The 19946-nt window shown below is 41.6% G+C and overlaps 1 protein-coding gene across 1 annotated transcript in view; it reads left to right on the forward strand.

The window, feature by feature from the left end:
• The window catches only part of AGBL1 (AGBL carboxypeptidase 1), a 1177048-nt gene that overhangs the window by 230078 nt on the left and 927024 nt on the right, over positions 1-19946 (forward strand). Inside the window, 3 exon segments of the mRNA XM_004709893.4 lie at positions 8087-8295; positions 15192-15357; positions 16321-16388. Of these exon segments, the coding sequence (XP_004709950.4) occupies positions 8087-8295; positions 15192-15357; positions 16321-16388 (443 nt within the window).

Raw genomic sequence — 19946 nt, forward strand, 5'->3', positions numbered from 1 at the left:
CCCCCCCATTCACATTATGATTTTTGCTCTGGGTTTTTGATGCCTGATACCTGATCCAATCGACACCTCATGATCACACAAGCTGGTGTGCTTCTTCCATGTGGGCTTTGTTGCTTCTGAGCTAGATGGCCACTTGTTTATCTTCAAACCTTTAAGACCCCAGATTCTATATCTTTTGATAGTCGGACACCATCAGCTTTCTTCACCACATTTACTTAGGCACACGTTTGTCTTCAGTGATCGGGTCAGGAAGGTGAGCATCATGGAATGCCAGTGTAATAGAACAAAGTGTTCTTGTTTTGAGGAAGTACTTGAGTAGAGGCCCAATATCCATTTGTTTCCTTAATACTAAGCCTATAAATATATGTATATAGATCTATTTACCAATTGTCATATATAAGTGTATTTACATATGTATATGCCTGTATTTAGATCTCTATAAATATCCTTTGCCTCCTAGTTCTTTCCTCTATTTCCTTTTATTTTCCTCTTGTCCCACTATCACGCTCAGCCTTCATTTGGGTTTCAGTAATTCCTCTCAGTTACATTGCCCTTGATCACCCTCCTCACCACTGATTTTCGATCATTTGTTTTTCGTTTGTCCCTGGGTTTGTTAAGACCCCCTTCCTTTCCCCCACCACCCCCTCTCCCATGTCCCCCTGGAACTGTCATCTGTTGTTTTCTCCTCTGGCCTGTTTATCCTGCCTATCATATCTAGATAGACATGCAGAGATAATAATGTGCACAAACATAAGACCGAGCAAAACAAAACAACAATAGAAAATAAAACAATAGCTCCAGCAATAACAACAACAAAATCCAGTGACAAAAAAAAAGCCTATAAATAGTTCAAGTTCTATTTGTTGTCCTTTATGAGTGTTTTCCGGTTGAGTCTATTTTCGGTGTTCCATGGGGACTTCATTGCCCTGCTCCCCTTGCTGTTGTGTTGCATGCCCTTAGTGTTTCACCTCGGTGTGGTGGGGTCAGAGAGGGTACAATTCTTGCAGTGTGTTTCCAGGGTTGTCCCCTTTAGGGCTATGGGTCAGTGAAGGCCATCATGTCTCATGGAATAGCCTCAGGGCTTGGTGGGCTAGAATGTGCTTCACTCCTTTTTCCTCCCCTCTTCATTTGCTCCCGTGTGCTCTGATCAGACACGTCCCTCTTCCTGAGCTGTAACTTCAGTGCTGTCCTCTGATATGAATTCTTTGGGGGGTGGGTGGGGAACTGTGTACTTAGTTGGTAATGGGGCCGGCCCCTCAGATCTCGCAATTGGTTCCCTGCTTCATGCCAGTGTGTTGCATTCTTGTCTTGGAGCACCGGGTTGAAGTCTGGTCCCTCTTTCCCTGTGGAGATATAAACAAAACCCTTTCCTTGGATGGGTTAGTGCCCTGTTCCCTTGGCTACTAATGTCTTTTTTTTTTTTTTTTGGCCCTTCCATTTAATTGGCTACCATATGTATCCCTCAGTTTAGTGTGGTTCCTGCCATATTACCTGGACCTCACCCCAGGAATGTATGTATACAGTAGCTTCTTCCCTGTGCTGCATTTTGCATTTTTGACCTTACCTCAGTGGACTCATGTTGTACTTTTCCTTTAGTGCTTGGCTTACTTTGTTTAACCTAATTTCCTCCAGTTCTTCCTATGCGCCGATGTGCTTCATGCGTTCATCATTGCCTTTTAGGGATGTGTAGTACTTCATTGTCTGTATGTACCAGGGAAGAAGCCCAGAATTAGCAGAGAACTCCTCAAGAAGAAGGCCAACCTTGGAGGGCTTGCTTTACCCAACTTTAGAACCTGCTATACAGCCACAGTTATCAAAGCAGTGTGGTATAGGCATAATGATCAATATTCAGACCAATGGAAAACAATTGAAAACCCAGAAATAAAACCATCAACATACAGACAACTGATCTTTGATAAGGGCCCCAAAAATATCAAATGGGAAGTGGATGCCCCCTTCAATATGTGGTGCTGGAAAAAATGGATACGTAGCTACAGAAAAATGAAGCAAGGCCCTTACCTCACTCCACGCACAAGAATAAACTCGAGGTGGTTCACAGACCTAGAGGTAAAACCCCCAAATATTAGGACTATTAATGAGGGAATTGGAGCAAATCTGAGAACTTTGACTCAGGGAATAAATAGGCTATCAGAAATTGGGAAGGGCACAAACACAGAGGAGGCACAACTTGTCAAGTAGGATATACTGAAGATGAAACAACTGTGTACATAGAAAGATTTTGCCAAGAGATTAATAAGAAAGATCACAGAATGGAAAAACATCTTTAGCAATGACACATCAGACAAAGCCCTCATTACTAAAATCTACAATACTCTCCTAACTTAACAACAAGAAAAAAACCAATTGCTCACCGAGGAGCTGGGCAAAGGACCTGAACAGAAGTTTCTCAAGGGCAGAAATCCAAATGGTCATTAAGTATATGAGAAAATGTTCCAGAACTCTAGTCATAAGAGAAATGCAAATTAAAACAACTATGAGATACAATCCAACACCCTCAAAGGTAGCCCAATTCAAAATATCGGAAAGTAACTAGTATTGGAGGGGCTGTGGAGAGATAGGAATGCACGTCCACTGCTGGTGGACTTGTAGGTATGTGCACCGACTATAGAAATTGATTTGGCGATATCTAAAACAGATGGAAATTGAGTTACCATACGACCCAGCAATCATCCTACTGGGCATGTACACAGACGAGGCAAGAACCAAAGCATAGCCCGACATCTGTGCTCCAATGTTCATCGTGGTGCAGTTCACAATTGCAAGGAGTTGGGAACAATCCAAATTTCCATCCACAAACGAATGGAGTTATTCTTTTATGCGAGGGGTGGAGAACCCGGAACCCCCTCTCATCCCTATAGCCTGAGCTCCTCTAGAGGAGAATTTTTAAACCACAGTTTCTACTCTCCGTTTGCCTTCTGTCTGAAAAGCAGTTTTTTCTTCTCAGCTATCCTAGAACTTCTCAAAGTCCATGACCCCTGTCACCCCTGTTTTTTTTTTGTCTCACATCATGTTTGTTCGTCCTCAGAGTGACGAATCTCCTCTGGTTGGGTTTTAGATAGTTATTGGTTTTTGTAAAACTCCCCAAGCCATTTGCAGAAAAAGATCGACTCATCAAAGGTTGGGGAGGGGAGAGAGTTTAGCAACTTTCAGTGTTAGTAAACATGGTATTTTGTTAGGGATTAACAGAAAATCGTGAATAAAATCATTGGGATTTGATAAGGGATTTTCCTCTCAATTTAAGGATTTTTTTCATTACCCCCCCCCCCACACACACACACAGTACTATCTAAAGGTCATCAGGATAGCACATTATTAGTCTCATTCCCTTAAAATAGCTGAAAAACAAAAGCCTTTAAGCTCTCTCTGCCCGCAGAGGCCTCTGTACACTTCATTTGCCATTTGGCATCTCTTCAGCAGGCGATAGTTTCTTTAATACCTCATACTTAATCTTCAATTTTCTTCTAAACATCTGGTATTGGATAGGCTGGAGCCTTATTTAGACAGTAACGAACTTTAGTGCTTTGTGGTCGGGACCAGCCAAGGAGAGAACTATTTTCGATTCAAAAGAATGATTCATTAAAAGAGATAATGAAAGTGATTTAAACTTTCCACCAACACATCGCTGGATAAATAAAGCTCAGTGCTCTCGGTTGAGGGTCATGGCTGAATGAAAATGCTAGAAAAAGGCAAAACAATACCAACTGCATAAATGGGTCAAAAATCGCCCTGGCACTTTGTCAAGCATGACCATTTAGAGTTTGACAAGCAAGCAGGAAAAAGGAGCTGCATTACAATCATGAGGAGCCCTCTGGGGTCAAACATTGACTTTCCATGTGATTCTTGCACTTATGTGCGCTTACGCAGACTTAGGGGAAAATCTGACTTTGAGCTGAAGTCTGGCTTATCGGATTACAGCTTAGGAAATCTCCCGTGTGCACAATCTGCCAGAAACAAGTATTGTCTCAGAAAGTAGAGTGAACTGCCCTACATTTGGTTAATAGAGAAATGCAATAGCGAGACAACAGAACTTCGATATTTGAGTATTTCTAGCTGAGAGTCAGGTGGTTAGAGGTCTTCCATGCCCCTAATGCACAGGAGCTGATGAGACCAGACACACACATGCACTGCAGAGTTCTGAACCGGTATATGGGTGTCCACCACCTTTTGAACGTAGGGAGTTTTATCCGAAATTCGCATATAAGAACTATGAATGAGATAGATTGGGTTACTGTCGTCCTCCCTGACTCAAAGACCTTAAGCGATATCCTGAGAAAATTAGGAAATCAAACACAAGATAAGATCTCATGGAAGATCTCAACCACAAAATGTAGCTAAAACACACACACACACACACACGCACACACACACACACACTTCATTGTGTTGAAGAGGTGGACAGTGACAGCCGCCATCAAGTTGGTTCTCATTCAAGGAAAACTATTCTCTATAGGGCTTTCAGTAGTTATTTGTTGTTGTTTTGTGTGTGTGTGTGTGTGTGTGTGTTGTGATTTGAGTGAAAGCTTACAGAGTAAAATACGTTTTCCATTTAATAATTCAGACACATGTTGTTTTGTGACATTGACTGCAAGCCCCACAATGTAACAGCCCCCTTTCCACTTCCTGGCTTTACCATTTTCATTCATCCTTTTTTCCTTTGCCTTCTGAGTGGCAACCTTAAACAAATGCTGCTCTTTATATAGCATATGGTTCCAAGGACGGATGTTGCCCAGGTATTATTGCTCACTTTATAGATTTTTCATTTGACTGAGAGTTGAGTTACAAGGGTGAGTTCACTTCCAGGCCTGAAGGGTGTCTAAGGGCCAGAGTCTCTGTGGTTCCACTAGCCTCTATCAGAACACTAAGCCTAGCCTTTTTTTTTTTTTTTACTGATTTTGAGATTTGGTCCCCATCATTCTACCATTCTACCCAAGACCTACTATGATCCCTTTCAGAGTGCTCAGCAGCAGCTGGGAAACATCTAGTTCTTCAGTTCACAGGACTCGCGGGTTCATTTATACTTTAGACGGATTCCTTGCATTGATACTGTCTTCGCTCTGCCTTGCTCCAGACTGATGAGGGTGGGGAAGGGAGGACAGAGACCCATCGCTGCATCTTAGTTACATGCCCACAAGGTTTGAAGACTTCAGTTAGTACCCACCACAGCAGAATGTACAATGTTTTTTTGTAGACTATGTTATGCCAAGAATAGACTAGGTTTGAGGGGAAAGAAGGGTAAATTAATAATGAACTGGTAGGCATATATTAAGTTGAGTGAAGAAAATAGTAATTTATCAGAAAGGAAGGGCATCACAAAGTGACCAAGGCAAATGATGCTGAGAGGAGCACAAGACTTACAGTCAGCATAGGTAAATACTAGGACACACCCAGTTCTACAATAATAGAAATAACAGTAAACTGCGAGTGGTGTTACAGATACTCAAAGTGAACAGGAGAGGAAGGCAAATGAGACAACAGCTACAAGTATATGTTTATGTTGGTTCGATAGAGCATATGAATTTCTATGTACTGGAAATCTATCCATGAATATGTTAGCACGTCCAGGAGGGACATTATGAAAACTTCTCAGCCATAAACAAATACCCTGAAATGAGTCACGGGGCATGGAGATTTAGGCCAATAGTATTGGGGACACCAAGGTTAATTTAAATCACGTAGATCACTGGCTGATTTTTCCAAAATAGCTGTTCGCACCGTCCTTCCATGACATCTGTGGGTGGGCTTTAACTTTCAACGTTAGAGACAGCAAGCAGGTGCATTAATCATGGGTTAACTTGAGAACGTCTGATGAGAGGAAGGGGCCCTAAAATTGTTCAAGCATAATGTTCTTCTTAAGGGACTGGTGCCTCTTGATAATATGTTCAAAATTTGTGAGGCAAAGTCTCATTCTCCTCATTTCTACAATGCATGGTTCTTCTAATATGTTTGCCAATGCTATGATTCAAATGCATCAATTATAGTCTGAGATAGTTAAAGTTTATTGTGCCAACCTGGCTGGTAAACACATGTGGGGTTAATTGAAGGACAGAGAGATAAATGTCTCGGTGAGCCTTACCTTTCTAGTTCTCGGGTCTCTTGCTTGCTGATGGTCGGACCAGGGTGAAGCTGTCTTAGCCAGTTCCCTGCTTCAGCTTGCAAGGCTCACTTCCTGCAAGACATCACTGAGAAGAAGCCACATGGACCTACCCCGATGCAGCCCTGGGTGCTGAAGCAGCCAGGTGGAGACCCCTGCCAGTGCTGAGATGCTTACACACTCATTGATTCAGCTTTCCTCCCGCAGACAGCGTTGTTGTGTCTGTTTTGTGAGATGCAGGAGGACTTTGTGGACTGGTGTTGGACATTTGGGTTAATGGGTTAATGTTGGACTTGTAGGCTTGGGCAGCACTGGGTTGGGATGCTTTCTTGATGTGCACTTACCCTTTACATAAAACTCTCTCTTATACATGAGTTTCTGTGGATTTGTTTCTCTAAAGTGCCCAGACTAACACAAGATGGCTTCATTATTCATTAGCAAGCTTTCACATGCAGCTGAGGCTATTGAAGATACCGTGGCTAGGGTCACCTTAGACCTTAATGTGACATCTATGCTCCTTAACACTTTAAAGTGACACTTTTTGCATCAGATTTCCCCAACAGGATAGGAATTGAATTCTTAATCACTGCTTCCAGGAACATTGATTGTGGATTCAAGTAAAATGAAATCTTTGACATCAATATCAATTTTTCATGTTTATTATGAGCTTGTTAACTAGTTCAGTTGTGAGGATTTTTGTTTTCTCTGCATGAGGGATAATCCCTACTAAGCTTCCAGTCTGATCTTCATCATTAAAGCTTCCAGTCCTCTTAATTTACAGCAAGCAACATTGAGTCATCTGCACAACCCAGGTTGATACAGAAACTTCTTCAGGGTTGGGTTCATGGTCTTCTTCAGATAGTTCAGATTCTCAATGTTGTTGGTCAGCATCCAGACTGAATAAGTATGGTTAAAGATACCACCCTGATGGATACCTTTCCTATTTCAAACCACTGCACGACCGCTTGCTCTGTTTGAAAGACTGCATCTTGGTTTATGACATAGAGCCCAGCATGTTGTTCAATAACTCTTACTATGAAGGCTTCCTTTCTTCTAATGAGCCAAAGATGTCTTAGCCACGAACTAACGTCCATTCTCTTTAGAAAAATCACCCAACACTACATGTCTCTCATGCAGGACAGCCTTTTGAATAGCATGTCTCATGCTGAATCCTCTCATCCTTATAGTTGGTCAGTGCAAATGACAGCATACAAAGTGAAGTGTGGTTGAGGAGAGGAGAGTGGAAAATTGCTAGGGTGCAAGGAGAGGGGATGAAAAGAAAATAGAGAATGGAGAATATGGCAGAGTTGGGGCTATTTTTCTTCATCAGATGGTTTCTTTTCATTTGGGTTTGTTAACAATAGAACTAAAAACTGTAAGTAATGGGGAGTGGGCCATGAGAACTTACTAATGCACATCTACAATTCTTATTTAAATGCTATCAATGATTTCACTGATGCCTTTTATAGGATTTTAAAAAAATGTTTTTGGTGCAGAATTGAATTCTGAATTATATATAGCTATCAGTTTCCTTTGGTTCGATTTAGCCTCCGTTCTCCAAGTTTTGGGTTTGTGTGTGTGTATGTGTTTGTGGTTTTTTTTTTTTAAGTATACAAGTCAGGGGGAAAAACAGAATACAGGTCAGATATGTTCTAAAATGTTCCCCCTTTGGGGCTTGCTGGTTTTCCTCATGATTAAATTCAGGTGAAGCGCTTTGGCAGGAATACTCCAGACGTGACGCTTTCTCCTTGGTGCCACATGGGACGGGGCACATAATGAAGACTTGTCCACTCACTAGTAATGCCAGCCTTGAGCACATGGTGAAAGGAGACATCTGCCAGTGATTTCAACTGGAAAGTTCTTCTTTCCCCTTTTTAATTCATAAGACTCATGTTGCCGATACTTTGCACAATTTTCTGGCAGTGTGACCCTGGAGATCCTGTGGTTGACATTGCCTTTCCCCTTTGATTTCAGAGTCCAACGGCCGCAGGGCAGTAAACAGAGGCTACGTTGCCAGCTTACTGAGGCTGCATCAGGACTGGCACAGCCACGACACAGGTAACATCTATGTGCAGATCCGCCAGGCACTTCTGCTTTGCCTCAAGCACATTGCCAACCTCCAGTCTGGCAGAGAGGCCTTCCTGGCAGCCCAGGGCATGGAGATCCTCTTCAGCACCGCACAGGTAATCTGAATTGGGGTGACCTCTGTAGTTAGGTAATAGCTGGATGATTCCTGCAGCTTGCCCTTCAGGAATGATTGTGAACAGCAAAGTGACTCTTTTCCAGTTATTTTCCTTTTTTTCCCCCTGACTCCCCTGGACAGATACTCTGTATTTAAATCCTCATGCATTCATTCACTCCGTGGTGCATGCATTTAACCAATATGCATCTCCTGAATATACATGGTCATCATTGCTATAGGACTAAAAGCCTTGCCCCTAAAGTGAGAGCATGTGGAGTCAGACTCTTCCTCCACAACGACAGCTATGAATGTTTGGAAACTCTTCCCAACTACTTAAGTTTCTTCTTACAAAAACTGGAAGTAATCAAATCTAGATCATCATGTAGGCTAACTAGTTTAACGTGGGAATATCATGTGTGTACATGAGCTGCATTATGAGTGTGAGTCAACACTGGGATAATTTACGTGGGGTCTTGAGCGATGAGGAACTCCGGTGGTGTGCTGCGTTATGCATTAGATGGCTCACCTCAAGGGCAGCACTTGAAACCCACCAGCTGCCCTGAGGAGGAAAGACGGGGCTCCTTACTCTCCTAAATGATTTACAGTCTTAACCAAAAGGGGCGCTTCTGCTCGGTCCTATAGGACTACTCTGAGTTGGAATCAGCGCCATCGCAGTGGGTTTGTTTGCTTGTTTGTTTTTATCTAGTGGTGAATACACCAGGCCAGACCCACGATCTTATGAGGTAAACATCCTAAAAGAAGAGACAGACAACATATTAGCAAGTAATTCAATGAGGAAGATAATGATATATTTTTTCTAGGAAATAGGAAGAAATAAACAAGGACATAGGGTTACAGTGACTGGCAGATTAGGCAGCAGAAGGTGATGTTTTAAAGAAGTCAAATCCTCTCTGAGCAGATGACCCCTGACCTGAGATATGAATGATTGAAGGTCTTGCCAAGTTAAAGGGGGAGAACATCCCGGGGAAATCGAATAGCACCTGCAAGGTCCGTCTGTACCCCAATAGAAACTGTAGTCTGCTGCTTCCTACATTGCACCCCAAATACCAAATCCCTTAGGTTCACTTGATTAGAGCCAGTTTAAACCCAATAGGACGAGGCAACAAATATTCTCTCTCTTGATGATGTGAATAGCTCCCAAATACGTGTTGCCTGTTCAGCCGTCTCCCGGGGCCCTTCTGTTCTTTGTTGCTTTCCGGTTACTCCATCTCACCACTCCTTTCATTCGTCTTCTTCCTTCTCTCTGGATTTTCTCCAATTTTTCCTCCACTTGAATACACCCGAGGTAATGAAGAAGCCAACAAGAATGCCATTTTCTAACATGGAGTCTGTAGAGTTTTCCCATTAAAAATAGCCTCTTTCCGCTCCCTCTATCACAACAGCATAATACTGTACACAAACCAGTATCTAATTTTCTGTCTGCTTTCACCTCTGGGTTTCTCCCCATCGTCACTTCTTTCAGAATGTTTCGATCATGAAATAGCTGCATTTTACATTCTCCTTTTCTGGAGAAACCACTGCTTTGAAACTTCCCAAGTTCTGCCATACTTTGTGGCCATCCATCTCGCTAACGTCTCCCAGTCTTTGTGACACCCGGTCCCACACGGATGATACCTAAATCCCACCATTCCAGAGTTATGTTCTACACGCTTCTTATGCCCTTTATATTCTTGGTGGTTAAGTGCTTTGTGCTATAAAAAACAAACAAACCCAAAAATCAATTAAAAGGGAGATAAGGAAGAAGATGATGATCCCAGGGGCATATGTTTATAATAGGAAGTTGTTAGTTGTCATTGAGTTGGTGTTCACGCACAGGCCCTTATAGACAGAGTGAAATGTTGCTCAGTGCTACATTACCCAGACATGGACATTCTGGTTGAGCTCATGACTGTTGCCACTGTGTCAATCCAGCTCATTGTACTGCTCCGCAGCTTCTTTACTGAGGATGCTCTCCTTCTTCAGCGATTGGTCCTTCTTGATAGCATGCCCAAATTAAGAGGTGACGTCTCAGCATCCTGGCTTCCAAGGTGGGCATTTGACTGCCCACCATCCAGAACTGCTTTGCTCCTTCTCCTAGTTCACAGGAGGGAGGAGAAAATCCCAAGGGAAAGCTGGATGGATAGAAGAAGGGGTGGGAGCTTGTAAGCAGGGTATTAGAAGCAATTCCTCAGCAGACAAATGAAGAACCCAATTTAGCAAGCTTAGAAGATTTCATCTTGCAGGTAATGATGGGAATAGAAACAGTATTCAACTGTACCTTGGGGCTCATTTAATGAACCTTATTGGTGTTATATGTGTTAGTCTGGGTTGACTAGAGAAACAAATTCATAGACACTCGTATGTGTATAAGAAAGAATTTTATATACAAGAGCAATTGAATGTTGAGAAAACATTCCCGCCCAGTCCAGATCAAGTCCATAAGTCTGATATTAGCCCATATGTCCAATACGAATCTATCAATTCCTGTTCAGATTCAAGAAACATATACAATGTCGCCTAATGCAGGAAGATCACAATCCAGTGATCTGCAAAGTTTTGTGGATCCAGTGGTGGTATAAGCATCTCAGCTCAGGCATGAGTTTCCACATAGTTCCTCTAGCTTCAGGGCTCTAGTGTAGCTCCATGGGTCTTGTCACCAGGAAGACGAAGCAGAGAGTCTGTGTGTATCTGGCCTCCAGTGAACTGTTTATCTTGATGGTACCTCCAAATGAGGTCATCAAGCTGTGACATGAACAACAGGCTAGACTCCACCCCTTCTTCACAAGTTGACAGGAGATTATGTAACTGCCACAATATGCGACATAGGTCCAGAAGAGGGTCTATGTAACAGTATTAAGTAAATAAGAGATGGCATGCTAAAATTTATACTCAAAGAGTGTCTGTAATCTAAGAATCAGATCTGTTTATCTATCTATCTATCTATCTGTCATCTATCTATCTATCTATCGATCTATCTACCATATATGCTTGAGAATAAGCCAACCCAAATATCAGCTGAGGTACCTAACTTTACCACAAAACATGCATGTAAAATGTGCTGAAAAACTCAGCTTATACACAGTATATACGGTATCTTTCTATCTATCTATCTAGTAAATTTACTACAGTAATATCCCCTTCTTCAGTTCTTACTGTTGCTTTTAGCTTTTAAAACAATGTGCTAGCTAGCAAATTTCTCCCACAGTAGGTGCTGTCAAGCTTGGGTGCAAGGTCTGATATTAGATATTCTTTTGTGTTTAGAAAATGATCCTTTTAGTTGAAATATACACCATCTTGGCTTAGACACCAAACTGGTTTATCATTCTGCCCTGGCAGAAGTTTCAGTGATAGTCAAGAGTCTATCAGCACCTGGGCTAGGGGCTTTGCACATGGGTGCCATTGCAGTGGGGCTATGACCCCATCAACCCCATTCTCCTTCCCTGAGATCAGTAGGTATTTGGTAGTTATGATGATAATGAAGATAGCATAGGATGATTATTATGAAGAAAATAGTTCCTTTGTATTGAGTGCTTACTTGAGTCAGGTCTTATTGTTCTTAGGCACCACCATGTCAGCTCGGACTCACGGAGACCCTGCATACAAAATAATGAAACACTTCCCAGTCTTGTGCCATCCTCATTATTGTTCCTGTGTTTGCGCCCCATCCAGCCACTGTGTCAATCTCTCTTATTGAAGGTTTTCTTATTTTTTCACTGCTCCACTACTTTATCAAACATGATGTCCTTCTCCAAGGACTAGCCTCTCCTGATATGTCCAAAATACATGAACCAAGTCTATCTTAGCATTTTAAAGATTAAAGGAGTTTCCTGTGGCTACTGAAACAAAGAACAACACTTTAGCTGGCTTCATGACAAAATAATAATAATTTATAAATCATCAAGGGTTCATAAAGGAGGGGGTGGCAGGGAGGAAGGGGAAAAACAAGGAGCTGATACCAAGGTCTCAAATAGAAAGCAAATCTTTTGAGAATGAGGAGGGCAACAAATGTACAAATGTGTTTGACACAATGGATAGATGTATGGATTGTGATGAGTTGTACGAGCCCCCAATAAAAGGATTTTTAAAAAACCCCAAATATCATGAATTTGTTATTTTACAGTTCTTGAGGCCAGAAGTCTCAAGTCAATGCATCCATGTATCACCAAGGCTCTTGGGAGAAGACTTTTCTTTGTCTCTTCCAGCTCCTTAGTTTGTGGCAGCACAGCTACCTCTGTCTTCACATGATGTGCTTGTTCCCTGTGTGTCTACATAACTCCGTGTGGCTTCAGCAGCACCAGGGAACTTGAATGACAAGGCATGAAGATCTGGGGGTGAGGCTTTCCAGTGATGAAGTTGAGGTGGTGCAAACAGTTACCACAGTCAGGTGCCAAACAAAAGGGTGGAGGCTCGAGTCCATTTATATGTATGTTGAAAGATACACCTGGAAACCAACTTTGAAAAAATCATGGCAAAATCTTATGGGGCAGGTCTAACCTGAAACACAAAGGGTTATTCCGAGTAGCAGTCAACTCGGTGGCAATTATTCTTATGACTTTTAGCAAGGATTGTGTCGGGGGTGGGCTGGGCGCGTGTGAGAAGCTTGGGAAACAGTGTGATGGAGCATGGAGAAGGTAGGGTGAGAGCATGAGCTAAAACTGAGACACAGGTTGAGACCAGAGCATTTATTGCTTCCGGAACCATGTGTGTTAGTCTGGGTACTTTAGAGAAACAAATCCACAGGAACTCATGTATAAGAGAGAGTTTTATATAAAGGGTAAGTGCACATGAAGAAAACATCCCAACCCTGTGCTGCCCAAACCCAGAAGTCCAACATGAACCCATTAACCCATATGTCCAACGCCAATCCACCAAGTCCTCCTCCATCTCACAAAACAGAGGCAATGATCCCGACTGCAGGAGGAAAGCTGAGTCAGTGAATGTGTAAGCATCTCAGCGCTGGCAGGGGTCTCCACATGGGTGCTCCAGCACCCAGGGCTGCATCAGGGTAGGTCCATGTGGCTTCTCCTTGGGGATGTCTTGCAGGAAGCCAGCCTTGCAAGCTGAAGCAGGGAACTGCTAAGGCAGCTGCACCCTGGTCTGGCCATCAGAAAGCGAGAGACCCTTCAACAAGAAAGGCGAGGCTCACGGAGCCATTTATCCCTCTATTTTCACCATGTAATTTGAGTCAGTGAGATGACCTGATGTGACTGGTGCTTTTAAATGACCACCTGCCTTCCATGTGGAGAGGAGACTTATCCACGGGTACCAGTGGAAGGAGGACACTCGAGGGTAAAGGGGGAGGAACTTAGAAACCACTTACAGATGTTCAGTGGGAGATGCTGGTAGCGCTGGCTAACTACAAACAGAACTGGACCTTAGATCCAAGACTTCTGACTCTCATTGTGTTTCCTATTCCATTAGAACGCACAGTCTCTGATCAGCTATGACGCCTGCCCTCTGCATCTAATACGTTCAGGTTTCCCTTTTTCTGATTCTAACATTTTAAACTAAGTTTTTGAGGCCATTTGATCAGTTTCATGAGTGAAACAACCTTCATGAATTCATGTCACTTAGAGTATTTGCTACTGTAGCGCTTAAATTGTTAGGTTGTGACTGCGGATTGGTACCATTTGATTACACTGAATGGGAGATTACATTATTGGTTGACTGAAGATGTTTCTGTCTTGAAAATTGGCTAACTGCTCTTTACACTCTTTATTTTTCCTTCATGACATATTTTAATAGCTGTTCTTTTTTCAGAGCAGTTTTAGGTTTTTAGAAAAATTGTACATTCAATACAGAGAGTTCCTATTCAAGATTTCTCCCTCAACTATATAGTTCACAGTTCTTGCAATCGATGAGCCAATATTAATATTATTATTAACTAAATCTGCTGTTGACATTAGGGTTTGCATTTGCATTGAACAATTCGATGGCTTTCAAGAAATCATCGTGCCATATGCTCACCATTACAGTATCATAAAAAAATCATTCCACAAACCGAAACATGCTGGTTCTCATACATGTTGGCTTACCCAATTTCATAGCTAAAAGATGGAGGTACTTGACATGTGCATGGGAGATTCTTATAGCATAACTCCATAACAGACATTCTTGTCCTATTGTGGTTATCTAGTGTCCACCATATCTACTCTTTGACCCACTGGCTTTAGTGTTGCTTAGATATCCAGCTTTGGTTCACATCTGTCAACATTTTGTACCAAGCTAATGGACCAAACATTACCTAAGATATTGAAGAAAGTGACCATGTTTTGCCAAAGTGACTCCAAACTGCCCCCAACTTTATCTCTCTGACTGGTTTATAAACTTGTTTTTATATAAAAGTGTGTCTGAAAAAAGGGGGGTTTTGTCTGATTCTATCAATATCAAAATATTACATCTGCAAGTCCAATTTTCTTTTGTTTTGGCTAGAGACCAAGAGAGATCAACACTAGATGCTTTGAGAAAAGGCTGTTTATTTAATTTAGTTACTTGGGATTCACTTAGTCTTTTCATTTACTTTTTTCTTGATTTCACAATTTGTCTCTCTTATCTTTTTGTTTTACATTTTTCTCTCAAGATTGCAGAAGAAAGAAATGCAACACTGCCATCAATTCAGTAATGCATCCCCCAACTGAGGAACTAATTCACAGTGACACATGTCCTTATCCTGGACAATGTCTTCCCTTAAGTGCAGCATCCCTTAAAAGATGAAAAGCCTATTTTCTAACTAAATTCATTGTAAGATAATGTGAGCTGTGAAAAAGAAGCAAAACTTTTGATTCTATATTAGACCAAAGTAGCGGTGATGGGTCTTGACCATCCAGTGTGTGTAATTAATTGCCTTAAATCCTGTTACAGCGCAACATCTCAGTGTCTGATTTTTCCTTTGCTCAGACCTGCTTGGATCAGAAAAGAATGGAGCCCATCATCTCCACGGCGCTCCAGATCTTGAGGCAGTGCTGCCCTAAAAGCTCTCTTCCCTTACCTACCATCAGTAGTGCTTATGCCTTTCCTGTTCTTGGAAGTACCAGCTCTGAGCTCCCACCTGTTCTAACTGAAGGTAAAGTCAGGGGATAACAATAAGCTTTAATGTGAGTGCTTACATTTGGCACTGTTTCAGAGGACCTGGGATTAAAGTAGAATCTATTGTTTTACATGTCAGCAATGATTGTCCAACAAGCTGATTAAAATACGCATGAGAGAGTATATGTATATATATATCAATCAAATACAAAGCTCACTTACTTTGTCCTTAATTACTAATGCTACTTTGCCTGGTAACTTTTTAGTGCCTGTATAGTCATCTCAGCTAATTTAAAAATCTGTTCACAATCTCATGATCTGGTCTGTCCACTGCCCTGACTGGTTCTGAAATTATTTTGCCCTAAGGATCAAATTGAAATACAACTTCTGCTATTTACAACCCTGTCCTTGTTATATTGGAATTCTTATAATCATGAGTATTCAACCTCTAAGAAGATATTGCTATCAAAATATCCTGGTGCCTTTTGACCACCTCCTGTTTTTCACAAGGCAGACTTTTCCTGAGGCACCATTTCAAAATGACACTTGGTGCTTTCTTTGGGCTTTTGTTTTAAATAATTCCTTCATCCCAAAATTAGAGAATTAATCAAGATGATACACAAGTTTCAACAAATTGTTTAAGTAAGTGATCTCCAAATGATAATGATACTACTTGCATAATACTTGTAAATTGGATATGAGAATGCTAAATATGGGTCTAGTCCCAGCTTCCATAGAATAGCGTTCATTTGTGCCATTTTATCTGAACTCATTTTCCATTCAATGTGGAGCAATGGTTTAGACTGCATCTAATAGTGCTCTCAAATTGTGTGTGTACAGCCTTTACAATCACCAATAAACTTTAAAGTACCTTAGAATATTGTGCATTAAATAATGAACCCTTTCGTTGGGAGAGGAAGAAATAATAGTTGTGTGGCAAAACCTCGAATCCAAGGTAAAGGGAAAACCTCACTAATTTCAGCCCTTTTTCCCCATCCAGAGGATTTCGAAGATGATGGCGATGAAGAGGTAGACAAAGACTCTGATTCTGAAGACGGGAAAGAGGAAGTAGGTACACCAGCCCTTCCTTCTAATGACCTCCATGTTCACGTCTTGCAAAGAAAAGCTCTTCTTTCATTAGTCTAGGGCCAGTGAGAATTTTATAAACCTACTTTAGACTCCACTACCTGACAGGGAGAGGGACACTCAAGAAATGACAGCTGTCATTCTGTATTTCCAAAGTATCGTTTTCTTCTTATTAGATTGCATATAATGCCTTCTTTAAAGTCTGAGACCCATTCTGGACACATAAATGCTCCTTGCAGATCCAACGTATGCAGACATTTGCTGTTTGGGATTGGCATGTGTAGTAAATATGTATGGCAGTCAGTCAAAGAGATCATGAACGTGAATGACCAGAAATCCTCTTCTAGTAGTTCCGGTGGACCCAGCTTCATTAGTGACTTTTTATGCACGCGTTCTTCCCAGGGTTGCCACGTTGTACAATTTCACTCACTACCATCATGGTGAACACCCTTTGCAACAGGGAAGCAGTGTCACTCAGTCCTTATCTGATAATTGTCTATGCTATAGAAGAAAGCTTTGAAAATGTTTCCTGTAAAGGACCAGATTGTAATTATTTTAGGCTTAATGAGCCATAGAGTCTCTGATGCCACTATTCAACTTTGCTATTGAAGTGGGGAAGTAGTCATGGACAATATGTGCAGGAGTGGGCGCAGCTGTAATACAATGCATCTTCACTTGCAAAAACAGGCTGTGAGCCACAGTTGCTCACCTCTTTTAGAACAGGGTTTTACCCTTGGCATTTTGGACTGAATAGGCATTTCTTATGGGGGCTTGTATTATAAGATGTGGAGCAACATCCTTGGCCTTTAGCCACTAGATACCAATAGCACTTACTCCTACCAATTGAGGAAACCAAAATATCTCCAGACAGTCTCAGATATCTCTAGGAGGCAACATTGCTTCTGGTTGAGAACTATTGCATTACAATCATCATCATCTGACTGCAAGCGAAAATTCTGTCTCCATTTCTGTTGGTAAACATGGAGTTACACAAGCTTCCTCAATTTACAGTTTCTTAATTTTAACATCTGCAAAATAATTCTGCGATGCAAACACTGCTTTGGGTGAAATTCTTGGGCATGAAAATAGAATTTTAAAAAACATATCTATCTTCTGCTGGGAATCCCTGGCTGGTGCAAAAATTTAGTACGCTTGACTACTGACCACAAGTTCGCAGGCTGCTGACCACAAGCCTGGAGGGAGAAAGGCATGCCAATCAACGAGGGTAGGTCCCAAAGAAATGCCGCAAACCGATAGAAACATTTATTAAATAAGAATAAAACAATGTAAAGATATTGCTTATTGGCATATAGTCTATATTCCACTTAAGGCAGTGTTTCCAGATCTCCAGCCTACCCTGAATAGTGTTGCATTCTTTGATTTACACCTCATCAAAATAACAGTTTGGGCACCCTTGAGGGAATCAAGTTGCTTTTCTTTTCAATGTTCTTTGAGTTTGGGAACAAAAAGCAGTCTGAGGGGACAAGATCAGACCTATGGGGTGAATGATGGAAGGTTTCCCAATGAAAGTCTTGTAAGACTTGCTAGACTCAAATAATAAGCAGGCGCTTTATCATATGGGGTGGGGGGATTATCGGCTCAATTTTCCTTGTCTTCTCTCCCCAATGCATTTCTCAGTTGTCTTTAACAAATTCTTTATAACAAGCCCCTACAAGAAAATCTATCATAGTTATCCCTTTGCAGGTCCAACAAAGCAGTCACTTTAACCTTCTGAGCTGACCTCCCTACCTTGACTTAGGCTGACCCAGCAGACTCCTTCAGAAGCCAGTTTTGATTGGGTCTTATTTGAATGCATTGTAGCAAACTAAGACAGTTGTATTGCTGAGAGAACTTGTCTTCAGCCACCCACTGATTGCAGAGACATGTCTAAATAGCTTTTGTTTGAAAAAACACACACATGTGCACTACAACCAGAGTAGCAATACTCTTTGGGTTGTCCTCATGTTTTTAAAGAAAATCAACCATTAAAAAATGTGTGTACAACTCCACCCTGACCTATATGTATGTGGTCACCATGAATTAGGGTCGACATTATGACACCTGGAGATTTTTTGGTTTTGTTTATTATTAACAATTTCACTGGAGAAAGACAGGGTTTTCTACCCCCACAAAAGCTAGTCTTGCAAACTCACAGGGGCAGTTCTACCTTGCCCCATAGTCATTATGCGTCAGTACTGGCTTGATGTCAGTGTTTTTATTATTTGTCTATCAATGAGCTCTGTTAAGACCTCTGCTTCTAATCAGAATGTTGGCAGATTGGACCCACCCATGGCTCCATGAGAAAACAATGTAGCAATTTGCTTCTGCACAGATTTATATCCTTGGGAACCCTATAGGGAAATTTTCCTTTGTCCTCTATGGTAGCTCTGATATGGAAATCAGCCAACCAATAAATATATCTATCTGTCTGTCTGCCTACTTGCCTATCTATCTATCTAGAAAGGTTAGGACTCTGAGTTCAATGTTACATTAACCATTCATCTTGCCAATGGTAGGAGCAGATACACAGAGACTATCTCTTGGCCATATCTTAGACTTCTATTCACCATCTAGTTTTCCCAGGGCTTTGCTGATAGAATCATTTCAAAAGTCAGCAGCAGAAAATTTGTTCTTTTGAGTGGTGCAAGCCTGTACAGTACGTGCTAAATTATTTGAATAATACTGTGCTATTGCAGTCATTCATCAATGCCACGTTTCCTTCCGATCTTGCCTGCTCTTTGATAACTGAATGTCGGCTGCAGAGCATCAGCCAGCTCTTCCATCTGATGGAGACAGACAAGGCCTGGCTTCACGCAGAGTTGGGGAAGGGGTTTCAGGCAGTCTTCGACACTCCCCTGTAACTGTTGTACATGCTGGTGGCAGGGGGAGTAGTGTGGAACCTAAACAAACAAATAAATGGAAGTAGGCAAGAAGCACACTACAAATCTACTCAAGGAAAAGATACGGAGTCAGTTTGTCAGCGGAGTTGTACAGGAATGGGAATGGTGGAATGAGGGTCTGGTTCCAGAGTATGGCAAGAGCAGGGAACTGGCGCTCCAGGAAAACGTGCTTTCTGGATGACCCTGATAGCTTTTGCTTCAAGAAGTATGAATGAGTATCCACCCATGTTTTATTTCTGGTCACAGAAACTGATGCAGGACTTTAATTTCAACCTTCTCATTTGCCGATCTTTCCTAATATTTGAAACTAACCTTTTAGGAAGAATGATTATAAAGAGCTTTGATCAGTAAAGGATTTTGTGAATGGAAAGTTAGGTTTCCTGCTTTGATTGAAAATTGAGAAGGCCAACATAAGAACAGAGCATTCAATGGAAACAGATCAGATGCTTACCATATATATAGTTTTTCTTTAAAAAAAAAAATCATTTTATTGGGGGCTAGTTCAAATCTTATCACAATCCATTCATACATCCATTGTATGTCAAGCATATTTGTACATTTGTTGCCATCATCATTCTCAAAATATCTGCTTTCTGCTTGAGCCCTTGGCATCAGCTCCTCATATTTTCCCCTCCCTCCC

The sequence above is a fragment of the Echinops telfairi genome, unplaced genomic scaffold, assembly GCF_000313985.2.
Source record: "Echinops telfairi isolate 266 unplaced genomic scaffold, ASM31398v2 ScPeMD7_7409;HRSCAF=8447, whole genome shotgun sequence".
In the NCBI taxonomy this organism is placed as follows: Eukaryota; Metazoa; Chordata; class Mammalia; order Afrosoricida; family Tenrecidae; genus Echinops; species Echinops telfairi.